This window comes from Antrostomus carolinensis, unplaced genomic scaffold (genome assembly GCF_000700745.2).
Source record: "Antrostomus carolinensis isolate BGI_N321 unplaced genomic scaffold, ASM70074v2 scaffold4407, whole genome shotgun sequence".
In the NCBI taxonomy this organism is placed as follows: Eukaryota; Metazoa; Chordata; class Aves; order Caprimulgiformes; family Caprimulgidae; genus Antrostomus; species Antrostomus carolinensis.
In genome coordinates, this window is record NW_010329329.1 from 599 (window position 1) to 25,501 (window position 24,903).

The following is a 24,903-nucleotide window of genomic DNA, read 5'->3' on the forward strand; positions in this document are numbered from 1 at the left end:
TTTCATATAGGATCAGAAAGAATAGGAAGAGTTAAACTGATTACAGGATATTCAAAGTGCAAAGGCCTGAGGCCCTCAGAAAGGGTTGAGGGTTTAGAAGATCCCAGCCCACAGCACTCATCAGATGAAGCTGCTTACAAACAGCTTAAGGGGGGTTGAAGGTTTAGAAGATCCTAGCCCACAGCACTCAGATGAAGCTGCTTACAAACAGCTTAAGGGCCATGCAGTAGTCATAAGTTCAATGTCTTTAAGTGTTAAAGCTACAAGCAAAACATTTCAAAACAGTTTTGAAGGAACTTTTTTTTACAGTTGATGACAACTAGGAAGAGAATAATAATTAGAAAGCTATCACATCCTTGCCTCCTGCAAAGTGCACTGCTTGTAAATTCAAATATTAAGTTACAGGATGCAAAAGCAAAGCATTACTTACTCTTCATCCAAGCCAACAGAGCGGCCAAAGAGCATTTCCAAAAAGCACTCTACAACTTCCTGAGTCCCCTGGTGAAGGTACAGCTGGTTAGCTAGCAAGGAGAAGCCACGATTCTTTAAGAATTTCTCCTTCTGCTCCCTCCTTGCTCTGTTGAAATATGCATCCAACAACTAAAAATAAATGCATAATTATGATGTAAGATTTAAACATTTAATGTAAATTCCTAGAAAGTTAAGTTCTTGTCTGATTTGAACAGTTTGAACTAATTTTTTTTATAATTACAGATTAAAAACAGCTGCACTATTGCAACTGCCAGTCTACACTATCCTTATTAAAACCGACAGCTGACTTTATTCTTTTAATCTGAAGACTCAGGCTTTTAGTCAAGTTTGGAAGAGATTATATCACACACAACAGTTACAGAATGCACACATAAATATATTCAAACTTTTTATAATTTTTAAATCCGTCCCTTTGGTGTGTTTGCAAGTGCATGCATGATTTTTTGGATCATTTTGTGAGTAAGGCCATACAATCTTATTCTTCAAATTAAAATACAAATCTGCTTGAAGTTTTAAATCTACATAATGTTATCATCCAGGAACATTTTCCTTGTCAATACTACAAAAATCTCTGAAAAATATTTTGAAGCCTCAGGTCCATGTGTATGACTCTCCAGAATAACTGAAAGTCAACCATGTCACAAGTTAAAGCTCTGCTTGCACCTTACTTTAACATAGTGCATCTGTGTTTCATGTTCAAGAGACAGACACCACCTTTTTCTGCATTGTTGCTTCCATTTGCATTGGTAATGCTGTCATATGCTCCTAAGCCCTCTGCCTTAGATCACAGACTATATTTATCGATTGAAAGATGCTATGTTTGTGTTGTTTGTTTTTTAAGTCTGTAGGGGTGGAAACATCTTAAATTCAGAAGTAAACCTAGAAAACTAGAAAAAAGAAAGCAAAATAAAATATTAACAAAACTTTATGTTTCCAACATGTTAGCTAAGCTAGTTCACAACTTTTTAGCTGAACACAGTTTATATAGGCCTACTTTAATGACTCCTTGTTGTATGAGAGGAGACGGATGGTTCACAAGTACTATAAGATAATCAGGTTGGATAAGTTTATCCATCACATCTTCCAGCATGATATCTGGTAGGATTAGGAGAACTCCACGCAAGAGGTCATATAATCCACAACAGATAAGCACAAGATAGTCTTCTGTACATCTGAAACCAGAGGAATACGTTTTACCACAGTTTATTGTCTACAACAGGAAACATTAAAAAAAATGTGTAACTGCTAGCTGCTCTTGGGCAGAGAGGAGGAGAAAATCGGGTACTCCTATTACTGCTCTTCATTAACACTTATTTCTGGATGGCAGACAGCAAAAAGCATGATCTGAACAGAACTACTTGCTTGAGATTTTTTTGTGAACTTGGAGATGGCAAACTTTAAAAATCAGGAATTTTGCTACATAAATAACACAGTTCTATAGACTAAAAGCTTAACAAATTGGTTTATGACAGCCATTGAAAACATTTCCTTAGTTTTCAGGCTTCCAATTTTTGTAGAATAGTAACCAAGACCAAGAACTGTGCAAATAAAGCTCATATACTGAGCTACTGCTAATTTATTATTTTGTTTATCTGCTTACCTCTCATCAGGACTTTCAGATGTTTTTTGGGTACTCCCATTAGCTGAAGAAAAAGCAAGACTCTCCCAGTCTTCAGGAAGTACAGTCTTGTCAGCAAAGCTTGGCCAGCGTGCAATGGCTGATGATCCTCCATGAACAGAAAACGCTAAGCCCAACCCTGCAAAATTACTTTGACTCTTCTGAAAAGAGGGCAGTCCTTTCAGATTGTCTGGACGACACAGCCATGGCTCAGCTGCAGCAACACCTTCATTACATTTCAGGTCTGCATCTGCTTCTTTACTCTCAAATGCATTTTCAGTTAACTCTTCTTTTGCAATATCTTCAAATGTTTCGGCAGATGTTAACTCTGAGTCACAAACTGTTTTTGCAGACTCACAGCTGCTAAGAAAGAGGTCTTCCTGTACCCTCTTTACGGTTTCAGAACTTTCTACAAAATCAATTTTACCCTGGAGATCAATGTAGTCACACTTGCCAATAATCTGCAGGTCATCAATGCTCCTTCCCATTCTTTCAGTCAGTCTTTTTCGATGAATTTGAGGTGAGGAAGTAGGAGATGCTGGTAAACTTTTGCAAAGCCTTTTAGGTGCCTGAGAGCTTGTCTTCTGCTGTACACTAGCCTTGGAAGTGTTCCCTAGAGAAATAAGGGCATCTTTATCATTCCTTTTAGCACTAGAAACAAGCTTTTCCCTCAGTGTTACACTCCACATACATTTAACACAGTGATGGCCCAAGCTAATTTTATGTGGCAAAACTGATCCAACACCTGGCACAGCTTAGATTGGTTGATCAAGTAGAGATAGTAAACTATTATGCAGCCATATATTTAGCAAGTCACAAATAAATCTGAAAAATACATAAAATCCAAAATATTTTTTGCATATATACTGGAGTTTCTGTATTTACATTATGAACCTCTCAACTAACCCTCAGCAGCAATTTGTATAGCATCATAAAGGGTGGGAGGAACTTCTGGAGATTGTCTAGCCCAACCTCCTTGCTCAAAGCAGGGTCAAACAGAGCAGGTTGCTCCATTTGGAGCATTAATGTCAGAGGTCCAATCTACCAACATGTTTCAGTGGACATTGAAATACTATTCACCAACCCTTTTGCACTAAGGCTTTACAAGTACTTCGGATTTATAACAAATTACTGCACATTTTATTTCATATGGCTTCCTTTTAAGCACACATTTTGATCTGAAACAGTCAAGACTTTCACAGCACATTACAGCTGTCTTTCATAAAATGTATTTTTAAGAGGGAAAGCTTTCTGTCAGTCTAGGAAAAGGAGACTTCGTTCATTCAGAAGTATTTTGAAAACTATGCACCAGTTAGTACTAATGCAATAACGATGCATCAGGAGTGTTTGGTTTTTTTTAACTGAGACGTATATAAAACAAATACAAAAAACACACACATACACACACATGCAAACATAGCCAGACCAAGCTGGCCTTCAGACAACAGGAAGGATCTATGCAGCTGTAACAATCTTACAGCCAAGCTTGCACACACATTAGCAGGTAGTACAACCAACTGCAAACCCATATGCAGGTAGCAAGTTATCTAACAAAAACATAACTTCAAATATTTTATCTAAATTTAGAAATTAAAATTCAGAATCATAACACCCAAACAACTGCTTTTACAAAAATTTATGTTGAGTATTCCTCTGGCACATATGAATAATCTTTATTCAAGAACAATAGTTTGGTACCATTGATATTAAAAAGTACCCTGTTTAGAAGAGTAAGATTTCATATATAATCCATTTAGGAAAATGAGTAATTCCATACATAATTTAGTACTGTAGTCTGCTCTTCATATCACTGCTTTTAGTAAAAGACACCTGAACTAACACTGTTTCAACTGAAGTAGTGTTTGAAAACTCAATTTACTTCTCCTGAGCAAAGTAGCAATGAGACACCAATCATAAAAGGTGATACACAGAAGACAGCTAAGTCATACATGATCCAAAATACACAGCAGCTAAGTTAGAAATCAGAATGATTTGTTTCCATTTCCTATTGGTAAGCTTGCTTAGATGATGCATTTTTATTTAGAATTTATTTCTCATTGTCATTGAGCTTAACTAAAAGCTTAGGCTTAAGTTCTGTGTTTTAGCTTTTGGTTTACAGGTGATATTTGTTAATTGCCTATGCAAATCTGTGTAAAAAGTTTAAAAATCTAATTCAATAGTGATGCAAAAAACATCACACTGACAGCATGCCAACTGAAAAGTTACTAGCTTGAACTAATAATTTTACACTATTTCAGCATCTATAGCAGAGGAATTAAACACTAATTAAAGCAGTTATCTTTATAGACCTCAACTTGTTTATCATGCTATGTAATGAGATCATTTCTAGAAAACTATTCTATTTAAATTTATATAAACAAGATTTCTAAGTCATTTTTTATAAGACAGTTTCCCATCCTCCATCACGTAGGAACAGTAAATATACCTGCAGTATAACTAAATGCCAATACTAAATTAATACTATGTTTAGATGGCTGTTAATAACTATGCACAAATAAGGGAAAGTATCAGCTTAACACTTTTTGCACAAATAGGATAGCTGCTTATGGCTCACTATTTTAACTACTGCCTGGTTTTGGCATTCTCATACACCTGTAGTAGTTGTTTAACAAATTAAATTGTTCATCTATCTGGTCTGTTCCCCTGCCTGAACCATCAATATGGCAGTTTGTCTCAACTTGAGAATGAAGAGCATTTTAGGTAGCACATTGAATTCCATCCTTCTTACTCTGCTGTTCAGGCATCAAGCTCTGAGGTGGAGCTTTGTAAGAAATATCTGTGGAAAGTAACACTTCAAGTCACTCTAGTCATCTGCTAAAGGACTTAATGTCCTTAATGTGTCTTAATGTCCTTATGTTTTTCCAGCACTGTTTTACCTCCGAGTGGTAAAGCTGTAAATCCAGTTGGAGTTGTAATGACAAATGCAGAACTCTCTGCTGACTTTCCACCACTACTGGAATTTCTCAGATACATAAGCGATTCGACTTTCTCTTGAAATATTTTGCCATCTAGAAAGAAAAGATAAGGGGAAAAGTTACATAAAAGCTTTTTAAGTTTGCATTCTTGATGTATTTAAACTCATAGTAGCCAGTTTACATTGCAAACTGATCACTGGAGGCTGATCAGAAATGCCCGACTCATGAGCATCTGAGAAAGAGCACTTGAGAACGATTTTTTGTTTCAGTGGTATCTCTTTAAAATTTACTTCAGAACACTGAAAGTATTATGCTGTTCTAAAGTAATTATATTTGAAGATGGTCCTTGCAGGCATACAACCAGTAGTAACTTTGAATTTTTACCATGCCAAAAACGGGTGACTGTTCTCAAATAGGTTCATCTAATAAGGCTCAAAGTATCAAAAAGTGCGTTCTACTCTTACTTAAGAGTTTTACATCTATTAGTATTAGAGGACAGATACAGATAAAACCAACTGTACTGCCTTTGAAACTGATTACCAAAAATGGAAGTACACAGGCATCTGCAAAATGAGAAAACATCTTGAACTTGGATGATGCTTTCCATGTTTACATAAGTTACAGCTAAGGTTGTACAATGCTAGTATTAAAACATGAAATTTTACCATTTTCTCATTTTTTAAAATAGCAAGAAAGAATTTCAGAAGCTCAGAGCACTCATTTTGCCAAAGCAATCATCTAGGACAGCTATATTAAAGACGGCTGTTACCCTAGATCTGCACCCCTCAAAGCACATAGGTACTTTCAGTAACTTGTATGTAATGCACTGATGATGCTTGCCAGTGCAACTGATGATTTGCTACAAATGCTTCTCAGACCTTTTATTTTTCTAGGAATTCAGGAAACAGGAAAGTAGAGATGAAGACAGGACTACAGACACATTTCTGAAGAAGCTTAATTTACAGGTAAGTTAGACATTTCTCTCTAAGATTTGCCCACAGGCAAGTGTGTCCATACAAGCAGGTAATATTATGCATTCCATTTAGCAAACTTTAAAGAAAGTTAAAGACATAGCCACCACAGAGATTATCTATGGCTGGAGACAGAAGAAAGGTCTCCAAATAAGCCAAGCAAACAAAGTTTAACTATAATGTCTCTCAATACTGTAAACTAGTTTTACTTTACTAAGTCCCAATAGTTCAATAATTTTTTATATATAGTTATAACAATATATCAAAAATTATATTCATAGAATAGTAATTTATGACACTGAAAGAGGTTTTTTTAAGATATTAACTTATGACTAGATTTTTATCTTGTTTATTTCTAGTTAAATGTGACATATCTACCTATGTGCAGGGAAAAGTAGAAGTTGGTAGGATTGTGACAGACGTATGTATTAGTGGGAGGGTGAACGGCTAAGAGGAAATTGAAGACCAGTGTCAGCAATTCCAGGTCTGGGGGAGATCCAAGTACTTCTTCAATTATTTTCACAAATGACCTACAGACCTCCCGAGGTAGGGATGCAAGGTGTCCTTCTTTATGCTCCTAGAAGGGAAGAGCAGTACACCTTTAAGTTAGTTGTATTTTTAATTTGACAGAAGTTGTCTTTTTTTGTTGTTGTTGTTAAATTGTCATGCTGTAGTAGACCAGACAAGAAGAAAAGCTTAAGTAATAAAGTTTGTATTCTTTCATTTGAGAGGAGCTACTGTACCTACTCAATGTTACTCAAGTCCAGCACACTCAAAATTCAAGCACAAAAATACTGCAGTTACATGATTTTATTTTTATAAAATTAACATCTTCTGCATCCTATACTACTCTGACTTGAAATGCTGGAGCCTTAGGGCATGAATCATTATTAAAAGTGTAGCTTACTGTCATTGTATTACATATTTGTAGAGAAATTAAAATGTTAATGCATTTCAAACATGTTAAGAACTTTCTGAACAGTGCCACATTGGGTCTTCTGTATTTCCTCTTCAATGGCCATTTTTCTAAACATACACATTTAAGATTTCATTGATATTTATATTTATAGCTTGATTAAGCATTCTATATAGTTTGACAATGGCTATTTGAAAAAACCCTATTAACTGAACAATAATTTTAGAACAGGACTTCAAGAAGTTTGTGGAAAATCTGTGGTTTCCAGTGGTTAACCTGTGTCCAACTCTGCTGAATTTCACCTGTTTTTTTGGTACCCAATCACCTTAACTGAGACTGCTGCATGAAAAGACTAAATTAAGTTAATTTAAGTTAGGTTTTCAAAGAGAATGGCTTATATAGTTTTATCTCCCATTCCATCATTCCCAAAAGATTGCCAAATCATTGTTGGTCAATTTGAATCATTTTTTAAATGAAGAAGTTATTTTTTCCCCAGTAGGCATGTATATCAGTGTTTGTACTCATGTGCAAAAGACAAAGCAAATAATATGCAACATTCTGTATACAGATACGTACTATAAGCAGGAAACCATTTCAAAATCATGTTCTTAAGAAGCATAGAATCATAGAATGGTTTGGGTTGGAAGGGACCTTAAAAATCATCTACTTCCACCCCCCCTGCCATGGCAGGGACACCTTCCACTAGATCCAGTTGCTCAAAGCCTCATCCAACCTGGCCTTGAACCCTTCCAGGGACAGGGCACCCACAACTTCTCTGGGCAAGTTGTTCCAGTGTCTCACCACCCTCACAGGAAATAATTTCTTCCTAATATCTAATCTAAACCTGCCCTCTTTCAGTTTAAAGCCATTTCCCCTTGTTTTGTCATTAGTTGCCCTTATGAAAAGTCCTTCCCCAGCCTTCTTGTAGCCCCTTCAGGTACTGGAAGGCCGCTGTAAGATCTCCCCAGAGCCTTCTCTTCTCCAGGCTGAACAGCCCCAACTCTTTCAGCCTGTCCTCATAGGAGAGGTGCTCCCACCCTCTGATCATCCTTGTGGAACTGGACACAGTACTCCAGGTGGGGCCTCACAAGAGTGGAGTAGAGGGGGAGAATCACCTCCCTCGACCTGCTGGCCACACTTCTCTTGATGCAGCCCAGGATACGGTTATTGGCCTTCTGGGCTGCAAGTGCACATTGCCGGCTCATGTTGAGCTTCTTGTCTAGCATCACTCCCAAGTCCTTCTCTTCAGAGCTGGTCTCAAGCCACTCATTGTCCAGCCTGTATTTATACCTGGGGTTGCCCCGACCCAGGTGCAGGACCTTGCATTTGGCCTTGTTGAACTTCATGAAGTTAGCACAGGCCCACCTCTCAAGCCTGTCAAGGTCCTTCTGGATGGCATCCTGTCCCTCCAGCATCTATCAAAGGGCTGAAGCACTTGCCCAAAGTGTTTTTAGAATAGCTATCTCCATGCCATGGAGGAAGCTACTACTGGATCAAAATTTTGAGAGGACTGCTCAGACTGCACACTACAGGCCAGTTACCCTATGAGCTCTGGTGAGATACAGGATAGACAGTTTCTACAACTTGCACAGTTCCTACGTTTTTCAATAATGAACACCTGAACTAGTAAGAGACATCTCAGGTCTTTATAAAAGAGTCACAGTTCATTTCAGCTCCTACTCATGTATGGATTGTGCAAGTAATCTAGTGCCTAGGTTTTCAAGTAGTACTAGATGTTGAAGTCTCTTGTCCCTTCTGTCCAGCAGCAAGTAGAACACCCAGTAGGGAACTGTCTCAGTTTACAGCAGCAATGCCTGTTGAAGAAGATGAAAGGGATCTCGAAGCACAAAGGACAGAGTGTACTGAAGTAGGTTTTTTCCCCTATAGCAGTTAGTCTCTTCCCCTGCCCATCCCACCCCCAAGTAAAACTGATTTTTTGCCAAGCACAAGGTAGGATTTCAGAGTGAAAGTACCTGCAGAACTTGACATGTTAACAGGAAGTGATGGACCACTTGAGCTTTCAATAGCTGTTTAATGTTAAACATCTGTTGGTGATGGTTAGCTCTGATAAGGATTTCTAGAGCTGCTAACAGAGTTTCCCAAACACCTTGCTGAAAAACAAAACAAAATATGAACATGGCTTCAAAAAAGTATTTCTGAGTCTACACTGAGAATAAAAAACCCCAGAGAGTTTAGGAACATAACCAATTCAAGTTAGTTTTGCACCTAAGAAAAACATTGGGTCAGGTCAGAACTAGTAACTATCAAAAAAGGTTATTCTCATACAAAGTTAAGCATGTTTTAGTGATTAAGTCACAAAAAAATTACTTCTAATTTTAGACTAGTTTTGTATACAATTTGCTATATGGACAATGGACAGTTATTTTCAACAGTTTAACTCTAGAGAAAAGCAGAAGGTATTCCTCAGTCTTAACAAGTTTCCCTAAAAAAATAATCCATTCAACTAGCAAGTAATTTACATACATTACAATTACAGAATTTAATACACTAAAGCTACCTGCATCTTTGATAATGGGAGCTTAATGCTACTACTAGCTATTCAAATTAAAGTAAGGACTATTAATTTTAGAAAGTTTCAGTAATTACTGACATCTAACTGGAGATATTAATTTCAGACCTCATAATACTTTATCACTTTTTCTTTTAAATACTGATTTTTAGACTTTAAATCTTTCCAAAATGAATGGAATTACCTTTGCTTTAGCCCATATCTTCCAGTCAAGCAGCAGCTTTTCTAACAATTGAACATCTTGGATCACTGCAGTAGAATTTGTGTCAAGCATGAATTGCCCGTTTTCATTTATATAGAGAATCTCATCACTGCAGCATCCTTCAAGGAGGGTCTTAAAGAGGGAGACATTATTTTTTTTTTTTGAAAGTCATAAGCACAAAGCAGTACAGTCCTATCCAATTTATAAAAAAATAAAAATTTAAAGAGACAAACTCTTGATAGGTAAGGCATGTATCTATCTGGTCAACTCTGAAAATAGTTACTGAGTTTAGTAACTCTACTGGAGGTATTTAAGAGGCTTCATTCTTATAATAGCAGTACAAACATTTTTTTAAATTATTTTCAAGTGCACTCAAATATTTTTATTAATTGCTTACAAGTTTAAGCTTACTTGAAGATCTTTGCTCTCAGAGAAACAAAGTTGCTTCCCCCCACCCTCCATCTCCTCTGAAATCAGGGTCTTTGAACAGTTCCTTTTTCTCCCCTTACCTATCAGGAGTTTATAGTTCAAGGAAAAACACTCCTAGACCAAACTTGCTCCAAATCACTATCCTCCCTTTGTGAAGACAGCTTCAAACGTAGAATTAAAAATCACAGACAAGTTTCTAAATTTGTGCTAACACTGAATAAAATATCAGGTTTAAAGAGCACTCTACCTTCAGCATGCAAAATCCAACAATGCACTTTGGTTTGATCAACACTCGATGAATCATAGAATAACCATTACAATTGTCCATCTCCTGTATTCTCTGCTGATTGTATTTTGTTAAAGATAGTATAAGTTGTAGTGCTAAAGCTTGAGTGTCTTCACAGCTGCTAATCTCTACAACCTGAAGAAAAGGCAAATTTAATAAAACAGTTTAGACAAGAAACATTTAGAAGTCTTATCTCTAAAACAGAATGTAACACATCTTACATGCTAGCAATATTATTAAAAAATTATATAGTAGAATTACAATTATGTTTCAAATTTAATTACAACCTGAATGATGCAGTCTGTGTTATGTCACAGATATTTTCCACAAGTTTTCTTTAAGAAAATAAGGAGACATACACAAATTTTTAAATTAATATAAGGCAGCTAGAATATGTGATTTGCTACCCAAGATCGAAGGAAAATTTTATATGGGAGAACACATATATGCACTTCTCTTCTCCAGTCCCCTTACCCTAGCAAAGAGGAAAACAAATGCACCAGTTCCTCCTATTTCATGTAGTATACCCTGAAGAGTTTTATATTCAACAGGCTGAAGTGTTTTCAGGTGATGTGAGTCCAATACATTGCTCTGAACTTCTTTTGAACTGAAAGGTCTCTGAGAAGGTACAGTTTTCACTTGACCTTTCAATCTAATAACAGGTTCATATATGGTGTACTGACCAGGGCAGCATGTGGTGTACACAACAGCAAGACTTTCCTGAAACAAGAGAACTTTGTAAGTTTTTTCAAGAAAGTTTAATTAAAAAAACCAAACCACAATCAAAAAGCCACACACAAAAGCCACCTAACAGCCAGTAGCAGCAACCTGGGTAGTTCATTTCTACTTTACTCTATGCTCCAAAGTTTCATGTGGATGCACGTGCACTAAAATGCAACAAGATTCCTAAGTTTTAGCAAATGTATGCAATAGCTACAGCACAGAAAGTTAAGGAAGCACTAAAAAATTCCAACAAAGATCCCCCTCTTATCACCTGAAGAATTACAACTACTTTGCATAAAAACAAAGTTACTGACAAATTGAAAAGAAAATGAGCATAGAGATATTGGGCAAATTGTTTCACTTTCTAAAGCAGCGAGTCCAAAATAGAAGGTTATCTGCCTTTTTTTTTCCCCAAAAAAAAATTTCTCCGATTTTGTTTTAAGTCTATCCTTTAATCAGCTTTGCTTTAAGAGGATCTCAATAGAAGAAGTTTCATTACTGATGAAGAGATTTAGACCAAAACCAAAGCTCCTATGGAAAGGAACCGACTCATTTTCACAGAAAAATGTAAAAGGATCATATTTGGGAGGTGATTTAAAATAACTACATTTAAGGCACTTGCATTCTATGCAAAAGTGCAGAGATTAATTCATTGCCTAAGCCCACAGTTCTTCTCTCCAGTTACTTGGTGTTTTCTAAGGCAAAATAAGCTTAAAAGTTGCATGACTGATTTGTTAGGCTTTTTACTTATTCCATTCATTCCTTCTTAAGTGTTGTACAGTTGTTTACAAGGACCACATCCAGACAGAATGACCCTTTGCCTACAGCTACAGAGCTGCTGTAGAAGATCAGAAAAATCCCTCTAGTGGAAACAATTCATACAGCAGAACATATCAGTGCATGAAGACAATGCCCCAGATAGAGTGGGCTCCACTGATAAAAAAGTTATTTTACTCTTTTTCTAGTGTAACTATATTTACACCTGCATCTGGCACGGCTGTTTCAGTCAGGAAAGATGAGAAAAAAAGCTAAGATCTGCCTCTTGGAAAATTACTTTTAAGCCAAACTTGATGCAAACTTACTCCCTCTCAAAACTCTCAAAGAACTGGGATGATGTCTTTTGCTTCCTGTTAAAGCCAGATAAATGCTCCTCTCTCCTTCCTCTCAGTTTTAATGTTAAAAGGTCAACTAAGCTGTCCTTGGCTACCTTAACCCTAATGGAAAGAAGAGTTATGTATTCATCCTAGGGCATTTGGAGGTGCCTGCTTATCTGATATATTAAATATGCAGTATTATAGATGCTGGGACATCTAGAAGTTGTCAGAATCCAACCTAAAGAAAGATGAAATGGCCACCCTGTGCAGAGTCCAGCTCCTCTTGAAGTAAGTGGGAAGAACCCTGCAGTGATTTTAATGAGAATTGGATTTGCTCCTGCCTGCTTTGAGAAAGTGAAGCACTTTGGGAGACCGCAGGAAATGTGTTTCCCAGATTGTTAATCAGTTCTAAGAGATTAAGAACTGGTTTTAAGTAGAAACTTACGATTAAAGGCCCGACATCCACTTCCTTTTTTGTCATGAAGAGTTCCTTAATTTGTTCACATTGTAGAATCTCTTTACTTATGTACTTAGAGAAATCAGTTGATGTTTTGCCATATTTACAAGGCATTACAGATATGAAGTCCGGCCCACATGTGTATAAGTAAAACGCTTCCTCTGGTCCAATCTTTGCACCTAAAATCCAGAAAAGGAGCTGTTAACTCTTTAGTACAAAATAAAGCAAAATTCATACATTGGCTAGTAGACTGCATCAGAGACACTGCAAGGAAGATCACTGGCTGGTTTTCATAGGCCCTGCTGATGAGAAACAATCAGTACAGTCCAATGCTTCCTACTAGCTACTGTAGGGCAGTGACTTCTGACACATCACAGGCCAGATCAATTCAGTAGCAAAGGCAAATGAAGCCAAGTCAGGAAAATTATCTGCATGAGCTGAAGACCAACAGCTCTGAAAAACAAGTTACACTTCTTAAAACTGAAGAGTCATCTATCCAAGCCTCCTCAAAGATTACAGATAGCAACAACATGCTACAACAGCACGGTAGAGTGATGGAGAGGACACAACAACAATAAAAGCTCACTACAACTAACAGGGAGGAAAAAGAAATAAAGAAATATAGGAAGTAGAAGGCCCAATAAACCTCCCTCCCTTTTCCAGACAGCACATCTCAGGTCATCTGTTTGTGAGAACGCAAACTCGAAAGAAGCATCCAGAAGGATGCAAGTGTGATGTATGGCTGCATGGCAACTGTACAGCAGTAGATCTATTGCTCTCTGGATACACCATAACGGTGGCTGCAGGCACAGGACAATCAGACCATGTAGATTCACCAGGTGGAGCTCATATTTATGACAAGCATCTCACCTATCGCCTGCACAAATACACTGTATCTACACACACAACACCTGCAGGCACCACATACCCTGGCAAACTAATTTCACTTGCACAGTAGTCCTGACCAGGCCACTGCACATAAAATGCCAGATGACGATGGGCTGGTTCCAGCCTTCAGCAAACACCTAGAAGTCCTGGATAAAAATTTCTAAGGATGAAGGAGAACTATACATCTAAGAAAACCCCCAAAGTAACTTCAGTAGTTTCTGAAATAAGCATGCTTAACTCAGTATTTGGTAATTCAGATTTTGTTTACTTTTTAAAATGCTTTAAGCAATTCCAAACTAGTAGTTCAGGAGGAGGTAAGTGAAATCAATTTTCTAGCTGGTAAAGACTGAGTGCTTTAAGAAAACAAAACAAAACAGAGCAAGCACCACCATCTCTCCATTCCCTACCCCAAGGTATTATTTAAAGAAAGTAATTGGAATTGCCAATTACAGTGCTAAAAAGAAAGCAAGAGAATAGTGGCAGAAGGACGCATTATGAAGTACCCAATACTGAAACATTTGCCTACTTTCTCCTTGATATATTATGCTAGTAAAGAATGTTTTGTTTCTTTTACTGTAAAAGCTTGGCATGTTAAAAAAAATTATAAAATTAAACCTCTGATCTTGGAGGGAGAAGAGGAATTTAAGACTTATTCAAGAAAAAAAAGCATACAAAAGTACCATTAAATAGAAGCAGATTTCCAAGATCCCATCTACCCGACAATCGAAGTAATTCTTCTTGAGACGATGTACAATGGCCAATCATACAGAATGTTTTATTACTGTCAGACGATAAGCTTGATTTCCTTGGCAGTGCATAATCTAAATTAATCTCACATTTCCTAAAATATATATATAAAGAAACAAGTTTAAATATTAAGTTCAATATTAAGAAGTGATCAAAATTCCTCTCTAGGGTATTCAGTTTAGGCTTAAAATAGATTTTAGTATTTAGTAGATGAGAAGCCACGCTGTTATCAACATTAAATTACTAAAGCCATCTTCAGCTTCTAGGCACCTTAAAACTCAGTTAATAATGTATGCATTCAAATATTGCACAGAACATAGGAAAAGAGTTCCAACTAGGATTGTCATACAGTCAAAATTTCCTAGATCTGAAATTCCTTCTTCCTTCCCTCTGAACTCAGAAAAGAAACTGTATGTAACACTATATATACTTCTAAAATACCATTGTTCAAAAATTTCGGCTATTCCTAAAAAGTCAAAGGCCTTTGAATATGCTAATGCACATAATAAAAATTGTGGTTCACACATGCTGGAAAATATCATGTTGAGGATTTACTTATACAAGGGAACGTTGTCAGAGCTAGTGTGCTGTACAGCCATGGGCAATAAGCCTGATGCTTTCAGAAAGCATCCAATTAACCTTATGTGCATTTATATAAGCAGACCAATTGGACTGGAAAGGTCATCTGAATCTTCCTGGAAGAGCCCAGCTATTAGCAAATTGACAACTTTATATATAGAGGGGCCTCATTAACTGCACGTGTGCAGAACATTGTAGTATTTTTAGTTTCCCCTATATCCATATTTGGATATTGAATAGCAGCATGCATAGACTAAACAATGGGGAGGGGCAGGAAATGAAGTTGCTTAAGAGTTACCTCCATGTAGTTTCAAGAACAAAGTGAAACAAGTATTATACTTTACAATTCCAAGTTTAATTGCAGGAAGAACTGTGCAATAGCTTTTTTCCCCCTAGGTGTAGTTTTAAGAATATCTTTGATAACATTGCTTGTTTACTGTCCAAATTCTAGAAGAATAGTAAAGAATTCTTGTGATAAATCTAATTGTTTTACAACATAACATTTTGACCACCTGCTTCACATTTGTGATAAAGGAAGTCTTCTAGTCTGGACTTTAGGAAGAAGGGATAAAAACTGATATTTAATAAATGCCTTTTTCCCTAACCAATGAGTATTTCATGCAGGTGCAGGCCCACCCAACCTAGCATCAGGTACCTCATTCAGAAGCATAGATCTTAAGTTTTCAGTGGAAGAAGCAGAACTTCCCACTGCCAGTTTAGATCTTGTCTGAATTTTTATTTTTTTTTTTAACTTCTCCCCTCTCCATTTTGCTCTGTGGAGTGAATCAACTGCCTTCTCTCCATCTGCTCTTCATTCTTGCTTTTAACAATTTTGCCAGGACCTGAACTACACCTCCTTAATTCAGATTCTTAACCAGAGACATTATGCCCTCTGTTAACTTCATGCCATAGCCTTTTTTAGATCTTATTCAAGATCTTCACCTCCTTCACTTATTCATGATGAAGAAAAAACATTGATGTCTACATTGGTCCACAGTATGAACTGAGGATTCTCAAAGCAATCAAGACCACTCTGGATATTTCTAGAGAACTCCTAGCAGTGTAAGACACCCCTCTCTTACTCCCAGGAGACTACTCAACCATAACTTCAGCTTGTGCCAAAACAGTGCAGATATTTTCCTACCAGAGAGCATCTTTTTAAGAGAAGCACCTAAGTGCATCTAATATATACTGTACCTCTGACCAGAAACCCACAGCAACAGCTTTCCATGGATATTTTTCTTGCCTTCTGGCTGCTGCAGGTAAGTTATTGCCAAATGCTGCCACCTGCCCACAAGAAAAACATTCTCTGGAGATTCAGCCTGTGCCAGAAGACCAGCTCTCATCTCATCATTTGGATCCATGCACATACTATGAAAACAACAGAAAAACAAGTGTGTGTGTTTGTTTAACAAGTTGCATTTTAAGCCCCTCAGTTACTTTGAGATTGCATTCCTTTTTTTTTTTTTTAATTAAAATCACAATGCTATATTTAGAGTGCTCAACATAAGCTAGGGAAATTATCACATTCCAGTTTCATCTTAGTTATTTAACTTGTTTTCAGGAACCTGCTTACAATTAAGATAAAGATACTATCGCTATTTTACAGAGAAGTTAAATTCAGTTTCTTGAAAAAACACGGGTGCTTTGAATGTTGTGAAATAGTGTTCTAAAATTGCAGATTTAGATTAATTTTAAAGATACATTACTTATGAGAACTAAATTAGGGCTAAAATGTGTTCAAAAGATTAAAAACAAGATTGCTGTGGTAAGTATTAAATAACAGCAGTTTTCACACCTAGGGTGTGAAAACCTACAGCTACAAAAGCTTTTGCTTATCTTCACACATTTATTGTGTCATTTCATTAATTCTTGAATTGCTACCTTGCACTGTATTATGTTTATTATCTTGCTTCTTACTTTGGACAGTTATTTATATATGACTACAGGAAACATGCAAGACCAGAGACTAACATTTTAAGCAAGTAATCGTGTAAAACTATAATGCAATAAGCTTGCTTGATGCTGCCATCAGCGTGCAAGATGACTCTACTATAGAAACTAGTTCACGACTCTCCACCAGTATTCTCTGCAAGCTGCTACTGGAAGTAAAAATATATACGTTCACAAGACTGCTTGTGGACTAATACACCATACCGAAATATGAATGCTCCAGTGTTCAAGTCTGCCCAGACTTGTATCATCAGTGCTTTGGAACCCAGTGAAATTATATGAATACACCCATCTTCAACAAGTTTATCTCCCAGGCTTAGGTACTCCATTCCTATAGACTTCGTTTCTTCTAGAAACATAAACACATTTGTACATTATTACAATACAATGCAGCAATGCCTGTCCTACCAGCTATCAAGTGTGAAAAAAAATAGTTGAAGTACTGCAGAGAATTTTTCTTTTATTTGGAGGGTTTTTTTGGTTAATATGTGTGAGACTCTCTTCAGAGACCAAGGTCTCATATACTGAAACAGAGGAGCTTGACATTAACTCAGCACTTCATATGTTTTTGTTTGCAATCACATAAAGCCATCAAGCATTAATACATTCTAATTCAATGAAGCTTTCAACTTTACTTTACCAAGCAAAAGCACAGACTCTCTACCAAAAGCAGCTCTAGTGCTTTTGTTCAAATACAGTAAAAAAGATAAAGTACAGTAAAAGGTGTTCCAAGTGTAGTGATTGGGCGGCATTTTAAATAACTTAAGGAATTTTTTCCTCCTACAAATTATAATCCCAAAGATTCTGCTCAAAAGAGAGTCTGGAAGCAGGTGAGTCTCTACTCAATGTTCTCAGAGGTCTTTTCCAACTAAGCAATTGTATGGTTCTATGAAAAGTATAAATGGAGGAAGGTTCTACAGCTATTGACATTTACAATGGCTCACACACATAAGGAAAGTTAGAGGATTTATACTTCAGCCTCAGGCTCCGACTTGATGGATTCAGAGCATCTTTTAGCTAAGAGTTCCAATATTTAAATCTAAATCATAAAGACTTACTAGGTCTCTATTAAAGAACAATAAAGCCATTTGCTTAATCAATGCATGAGATCAAATAAACTCAAGAGCAGCCTTTTCCCATGATGTTTCAGCTGCAGCATTTAGTATTTTCTTCAGCATAACATGAAGTAGCATAAAGACAGTTTACTCAAGTTACAAATTCAGTGAGAACACCAAATTTCTAAGGAAGCAGGCATTAATCTAACTTAAGAACTCAGAGTGGAAATATTTTACGTATATAACAGTACTCAGAGAAAAAAATCAGGAAGACTAACACTCCTATTTCACATCCACTGTAAGAAAAACGTTCAAGTGTTTGTATATGGCATATCTGTTATAGTTGCAACCAAAACCCTTCAGTGCTATCTAAACAGAAACAGGAAGTACCACATCCTCACCTGTGTTGTCAAAGCTGTTCTCTCTTACAGGTACCAGTCTGCTTCTTCTCTTTATTTTTTTCCCTTTTTCTGTTGAATTTTCTGTTTCATGAGCACACTCCAGATGAAGCCACAGTGAGACACTAAAGCCTTCAGACATGTGTGGCCAACAGTTCTGTCCAACTAAAGGCAAGTGAATTGGGGCTACATGCCAAGAAGAAAGCAGCTGGTGACTCAAGTTTTCACCATCTGTCTCTTTCCTACTCTGTGAAAATTTTGCTCTTTTTAATAGTCCAGCAGTTTTGCTGTTGGAAGTGCCAGTAGATTTTTGTGAAGAACTACTATTCAAATTTGTGTTGTGTAGCAAAGGGAAGGGAAGGTACTGCAATGGGTTCATATAAACATTAGTTTCTATAATCTTCAATACACCCTTGAGTAGTATCTCCTAGAAGAAATAAACCAAACAAAGGGGGGGGGGAAAAAACAAAACTGTTTACTCCATGTAGTTAAGTGTCATCTAACTAAACATTACCCCACTCTTCATTTAAATTTGGATTCACGTTCTCCCCAGAGGTGGAATTCCATATCTACACTGATACACATTTACAAAGCATCAAGTAGCAACTTCAACAGACTATGGCCAGTTTTGCCGACATAGTCAGGGCAGATCAGTCTTCAAGTTGCCATGCTTAGGAATCAGCTGAACCACAGCAGGTGGTCACTTTACAATCTTATCTCACATCTGTTATGTGCTAACAGATTAATTTATACCTCAACAAAAGACCACACCTTTTACCCTACATTTGAGGCTGGTTAAGAATGCACACACAGACCATCACTTTATTGCATAACAAAGTAACAGAACTAACTCTTAAATCAAAACATTTCTCTAGTTACTTAACCAAATATAGCAAGCTACCTTTGAAAAAAATGACTTTTTTTTTTAAACAGCAACACACACAAACCAACAGATAGCTATTTCAGCAGTATATATCACACAAGCAGTATATTCCAGTGTTACACAAAGCAACTCAAGAGTTTTGAAAGTAATTCCCACTGCTAAAGCATTCCTAAAATAGAGAGATGCTTCATCATTTTAAAGGAATTACTTAAAATTTTACAGTATTACAGTGTTCTGTCATCCACAACCACAATGTCAGTCTCCTCAAGAGGAATCTTGTTTTCTTGCACTGAAAAGAGTTCCCAGGACTAACACACACTTGAAAACCCTCTTTTCACTCCTATTTCCTTTTCATGTTTTGAGAATTAATTATTTCAACAACCAAATTTTATTTGCTCTGGTCAGTTAGAATGTTGCTGTTACAGTCTCCTTATTTCCCAAAATACTTGGACACAAAAGGATTTTCTTTTTACTTCATTTTTCTTGTTAAGCCTCTGAATTTTGCTATGTGCTACTCCATACACACCGTACAAGGTGTCTTCTCCAAAAATATCCTCAGAAGAAGAGATAGCTCTTCTGAACATGTCTGTGAACTCATCAAGGAAACCAACAGGTCTACCAGCACCGTCTGACATGCTAAAAATAAGGAGATAAAATAATATTATTGAAAATTATTTTTTAAAAGCTTTAAAAATATATATATATACTCCATACTGTTATGAGGAAAGATTAACTTGGAATTCAGAGTGTTTTGCAAAAACATTTCAAATTCAGGAAGCAGGGACAAGTACAAGACAAATTCTAGATACATTCAACAGTACTTCCTGACACTAACATTCAAAACTTAATTGAAGGAACACAGAAGAACTGGCTACAGCAAATCTGGCTCCTAGGTTTGCAAAGTGGAGCCTGATAGTCTGGGAACCTAGCGTCTACTTTGCAAAGGCTTTCCCCACAAAGCCAGGGATCAAAGTCCTGGGATGGGTTTACATCATCTCCTGCTGTGGGACAATCTCATTATGCGAGGCTACCTTAGGGCAAGCATTTAATTTGCTTACACATTCTTGGATTATCTAGCTGTTTTCCAATTAGAAATAAAACTGAATCAAAACATCACTAAGACCTGCGTTACAAACGAATTTGAAATAAAAACCTATGTTGTGGTGGAGTTGGATTCAATCAGTGAGATAACCGCTATTTTTCCGAGCAATGTTTGCTGATGCAGTCACCCTGGGTCTATCATTTCAATTATCATTTTTAGATCTGACAGCATGTGTTTAAATAACAGATTTTCACTAGCTCAGAAATAATCATTTATTTACACATAAGTTAAATACTTGTCACAAGTTAAAGAAGCAGCTGTATAAATTCACACATGCCAATGATTTTGCTTTCTCAATTTTGCATTTGCATTGTGAACTAAAAATTTGAGTGTGTATACATAAAGTTATAAAAAACATTTAAGTTCCTTGGACCTTGAACTCACCATGAAAACTAGACTCTGTTTGTGTCAATATGTTCAGAAATCCTCCCAAAAGATGTTTAACAGCTCCCTGTTAAAAAACATACATGGAAAATTGGTATCTGAAGAATATACACCAGCTCAAAAAACTAAGAAATAATTTCTTTCAATCAATTCTTGTCTGCTATTGATTTTAAAGACAATTCCAGTTACTTTAAATTATGGATTTTTTTTTTTTATATTTACTAATGACAGTTCTTTCATGTTCTGTACAGTTCAGTTGCAGAAGAGAGACTTTGAAATCCAGGTGATTCTAGAAAGAACCTTTGAGCCGTTATCAGCTCAGCAGCTGAGATCTCCCTTGTCTTCTCCCCCTTAACAGAATTACAGGTTTGTAATTTGACAGGTTGTGATGAAATCCAGCATGTTGGTATATAGCAAAGCAATACTGAAAGCAAATTCAATATTTCCAACTTTTTAATGCAAGATTACTTTAAAGAGAAATTTTTAAAAAGCACCACTTACTTACAAGCATCCTTCACAAATGCATCTTAAATAAAGGTAATTTGAAAAACCTTTAATTGAAGATAGTAAAAAACCCTAAATTGATTTCAATCAATTAGTTCAATAGATTGCTCTTTCTAAACAATATTGAAGAGTAGTGAAAATGATATTATTTTGAATTATAAGTAATTTTATGTGTTGAAGTTCAGAAAAAAGAAATACATGTATGCTAGTAATTTAAAGCTAGTAATTCACACTATCGTAGTACTGAAATAGAACAATGTTTTCCTTTTCTGCTTTTGTTTTAAGCTGCAAAGCACTAACTTTGCTCTTAGACAAATGATTATATAAACAAGCACTTTAAGCTTAGATTACTTAACTATATTTTCTTCTTTTGCAAAAGAGGCATACTCAATTTCGTTACGAAAAAGCAAAAACAAGCTAACCATCAGAAATTCCAAAGGATCATGAGGACATCAACATGTGCATAACTAATTTTTATTATGAACTTAAGAATAAGCATGAAATATTTTTGAGATACATCACTGAAAGTTTTTAAAAGTGCATATTGAATGTGTATATATTTAGAAAGTGTACATATATATACACACACACAAGAAGATATTTGCTTTTTTCCTAACAGCTTGACAGTCATTAAATCTGTATCTATAGCTCTAGTAATTGAACAGTCTTGATAACATAAGGCAACTATGAAACTCAAAAGCTTTGTAGGTCAAATATCTGTCAATATATTAGTTAACTATAGTTTCTGGTAATTTAAATGCAATGCAGCTGGCAATATCAGCCATTTACATTGTTTTAGGTCTTATCTAATGCCATAACAAATGAAAATATTTCTGAGATCACTATTAGGTATATTGGTACTATAAAGCTGAAGAAAATAAGATGAACAAAGACAACAGTTTAGCAGTTGTATAATATTTTTACCTGTTCTATGAGTGCAGTGGCATTTCCCTCCCTCTGGTTGAGGATTTTCAGGCAGCTTCGGAATACATGAGCAAGCACATCTAAACTTGCATTACCAGCTGAGAGCAAGTTTAATTCTAACATGCAGATTTCAGGATATATTAATTCTCCTTGATTGATGTTTTCAGCTAGATCATTAAAATAACCTGAAGGACCAGTATATCCTGGTTCTGCCTTTGTGTCTGCTCCTGAAAGAAAACACTTGTCTTACTGAAACTTACTCAGCTGAATAGTTTGCACAATTTAAGCAGAACATCCAAGGGCACACTTTCTCCAGCCTTCTCATAGGTAAACAATAGTCACTAGTTTATAAGCACTTTTCAGAAGTTTATATAATCTTATGTTCTGATTCAGATTTTCATATTTTCCTGCCAATGCAGGAAGGCAAGGATGCAATTTCTGCTATTTACATGCTCTCAAACTATGTGCCTCTATTTCCTGGGAACTGGACACACATAGTCATGATGAAATATGCAATTCTTGAAACATGACAGTAAAATCATTGTAACAGAGCCTGAAGCTTCTATACAGAACTCTGAACCTGACACAAAAATATAAATTTAAATTAGTTTATTTCACGTTAAAAGGTTGGAAACAGTTGTTTGGTTATTTAACTCAGAAAATGCACATAACAGCATATGACACATCATCCCCATGACAATCAAAAACAGAAAAAAAAAAAAGAAAGCAAACCCAATATTTAAGCCTCTTTTACATCTTGGACAGACTTTAAAGCATGTTACTTAAAAAAGTATTTGATACAGACATACGTTTCACGCAAGTGTTTAACAGAAACATTCCAGGTTAAATTTTTAATTCAGAAATGCTTTTAAAGTGTTGTGCATCTGTTGACAAAGCCTAGTCACACAGGTAAACAGCAACAGTTGAATGCACTCCTATTAAAGGCTTTTACTGCTCACGCTGACCTCATACAAGAACGTAAGCATCCAGATGGCTCGGCACAAAGGGAAAAAAATTAAAGCAAGTTCATGTTCACAATTAATTACACAAACAGAATACAGAAAGAGATGTCACATCAGTCATTGCATAAGTAATGAGGCTCTGAGCAACCTGGTCTAGTTGAAGGTGTCCCTGCTCATGGCAGGAGGGTTGGAATTAGATGATCTTTAAGGTCCCTTCCAACCTGGGCCAATTTACGATTCCATGAATATAAAGAGATATAATTAGGCTAACTAATTTTTACCAGATTGTTATAAAACTAAATTAAAAATTGAGCATTGATTTTTCAGACAAACTACTGATAAGCATCCCTAGAGAAAACTACTTCTAGACTACAATAATACGTTTGAGCAACACGAGCAATAGTCACATAAACAAAGAAAAAACAAGACAGAACTGTTTCCGTAACAGTAAGAATATTCATCATCTCTCCATCTGTAACTGCATCCTCCTGGAAGTAAAAACATTAAAACTTTTTCTATTTGCTAAAGGTCTCTGATGCTCACCCTGTTTTTGTGCATCTCAAAAGACAAGCAAACGTTGCTATATCATAAAGACTGCTTCGTACATTCAGAAAGTTCACATTTACCTTCATTCTTGGTTTCACTATCATCGGGGTTACTTTCACTATCTGCTTCATATCCTTCCTCTTCAGCAAAAACTTTAAGACTACAGCACTGTGATTCTTCAGTTTCTTCAGAAATATCTCCAGGTTGTGACACAGGCTCCTTTTCAGTATAATGGGTCTGTATAACAGAAACAAATTTACCGTCTTCAGTCAGAATAGCAAGTAACTTCAAGCCTTCCAGATGCCTATTTTCTCCAAGCCCACTGGCAAAAGAAACAAATTCATCATACACTTTCAAGAAGCTTGAGATACTTCTTATGGATACTTCATTCTTACAGTGAAAATGGATTCTGCAAAGTGGATTTTTCTCACTAACTACTTGAGCAATGCTTCAGTAAGCAGGTGGTCAATGCAATAAGAACAACTGTTTCCAAAGATCACTAACACCATAAACATGCACACTGACATTCACTCTAAGGTGAAGATATATCTGCAGCCACTAAGGTCAGTCAACATCCCTGTTTGAAGCCCTCCCTTTGAGAGTTTGTCACATTGTTGGTGGATGAAAGAGTGAAGAGAATGTCAGGTTTCAGGTATGTCCATAAAGCATAACACAGCTTGCTCGTTTCTGGGGCATGCCTCATTTCTGAGCAGCAAATGTGGGGAGCATATCAGTAACCAGCATTCAACTTACACATTTACATAAGAGAATCAGAGAATCCATCTTCAACAGCCACAATAAGCAAACACATTTAAACATGTCCTGTCTAATTTAAAAATAGATCTGAACAACACAAACCTGACCAAGCAAACCTTGTGGTATTTAGAATTAAGACTACTTAGTTGGTGGTTCATACCTTTTCAACTTTTTCTTCAGGATGATCCAGATCAGCAGAAAAAGTGCCCAATGCAACACGAAGCAGTGAATCAAACAGAGGCTTTGCCAAGTCAGTTTCTATCACTTTTGATTGAGAAAGCTGCTCTCTTATTTGAAGTAAGATATCATCCACACCAGTATTCTGGGTTTTGGGGGAGATAAACATTTTGATTCATGTTATTATGTTTTGGCTAACAGAAATGGTCTAGTAGTTTCATTTAACAACTCCCCCTTCCACCTACACTAATCTGACTTCTCAGCTAAATCTATCAGACTTCATCCAGTCCCTTGCAATAAGAAAGATTCATCCTGTTTGTCATAACAGAAATTTAGTTGGTTAAGCAATCTGCACACTGAAAAAAATCTGGCAACATGCTGTTTCCCAAAC

General features: G+C 36.3%; 1 protein-coding gene across 1 annotated transcript in view; it reads right to left on the reverse strand.

Annotated features, from left to right (window-relative positions):
• Nucleotides 1–426: 426 nt before the first annotated feature.
• The window catches only part of LYST (lysosomal trafficking regulator), a 35,852-nt gene continuing 11,375 nt past the window's right edge, over nt 427–24,903 (reverse strand). Inside the window, exons 5-23 of the mRNA XM_010172506.1 lie at nt 24,496–24,657; nt 23,660–23,816; nt 22,072–22,298; nt 20,644–20,710; nt 19,684–19,793; nt 18,278–18,701; nt 17,026–17,170; nt 16,066–16,239; nt 14,223–14,383; nt 12,643–12,833; nt 10,855–11,100; nt 10,342–10,515; nt 9,648–9,797; nt 8,907–9,044; nt 6,396–6,594; nt 5,008–5,139; nt 2,093–2,723; nt 1,487–1,664; nt 427–600 (exon numbers count right to left, since the gene is read on the reverse strand). Of these exons, the coding sequence (XP_010170808.1) occupies nt 427–600; nt 1,487–1,664; nt 2,093–2,723; nt 5,008–5,139; nt 6,396–6,594; nt 8,907–9,044; nt 9,648–9,797; nt 10,342–10,515; nt 10,855–11,100; nt 12,643–12,833; nt 14,223–14,383; nt 16,066–16,239; nt 17,026–17,170; nt 18,278–18,701; nt 19,684–19,793; nt 20,644–20,710; nt 22,072–22,298; nt 23,660–23,816; nt 24,496–24,657 (3,840 nt within the window). The remainder of the gene's footprint in view (nt 601–1,486; nt 1,665–2,092; nt 2,724–5,007; nt 5,140–6,395; nt 6,595–8,906; nt 9,045–9,647; nt 9,798–10,341; nt 10,516–10,854; nt 11,101–12,642; nt 12,834–14,222; nt 14,384–16,065; nt 16,240–17,025; nt 17,171–18,277; nt 18,702–19,683; nt 19,794–20,643; nt 20,711–22,071; nt 22,299–23,659; nt 23,817–24,495; nt 24,658–24,903) is intronic.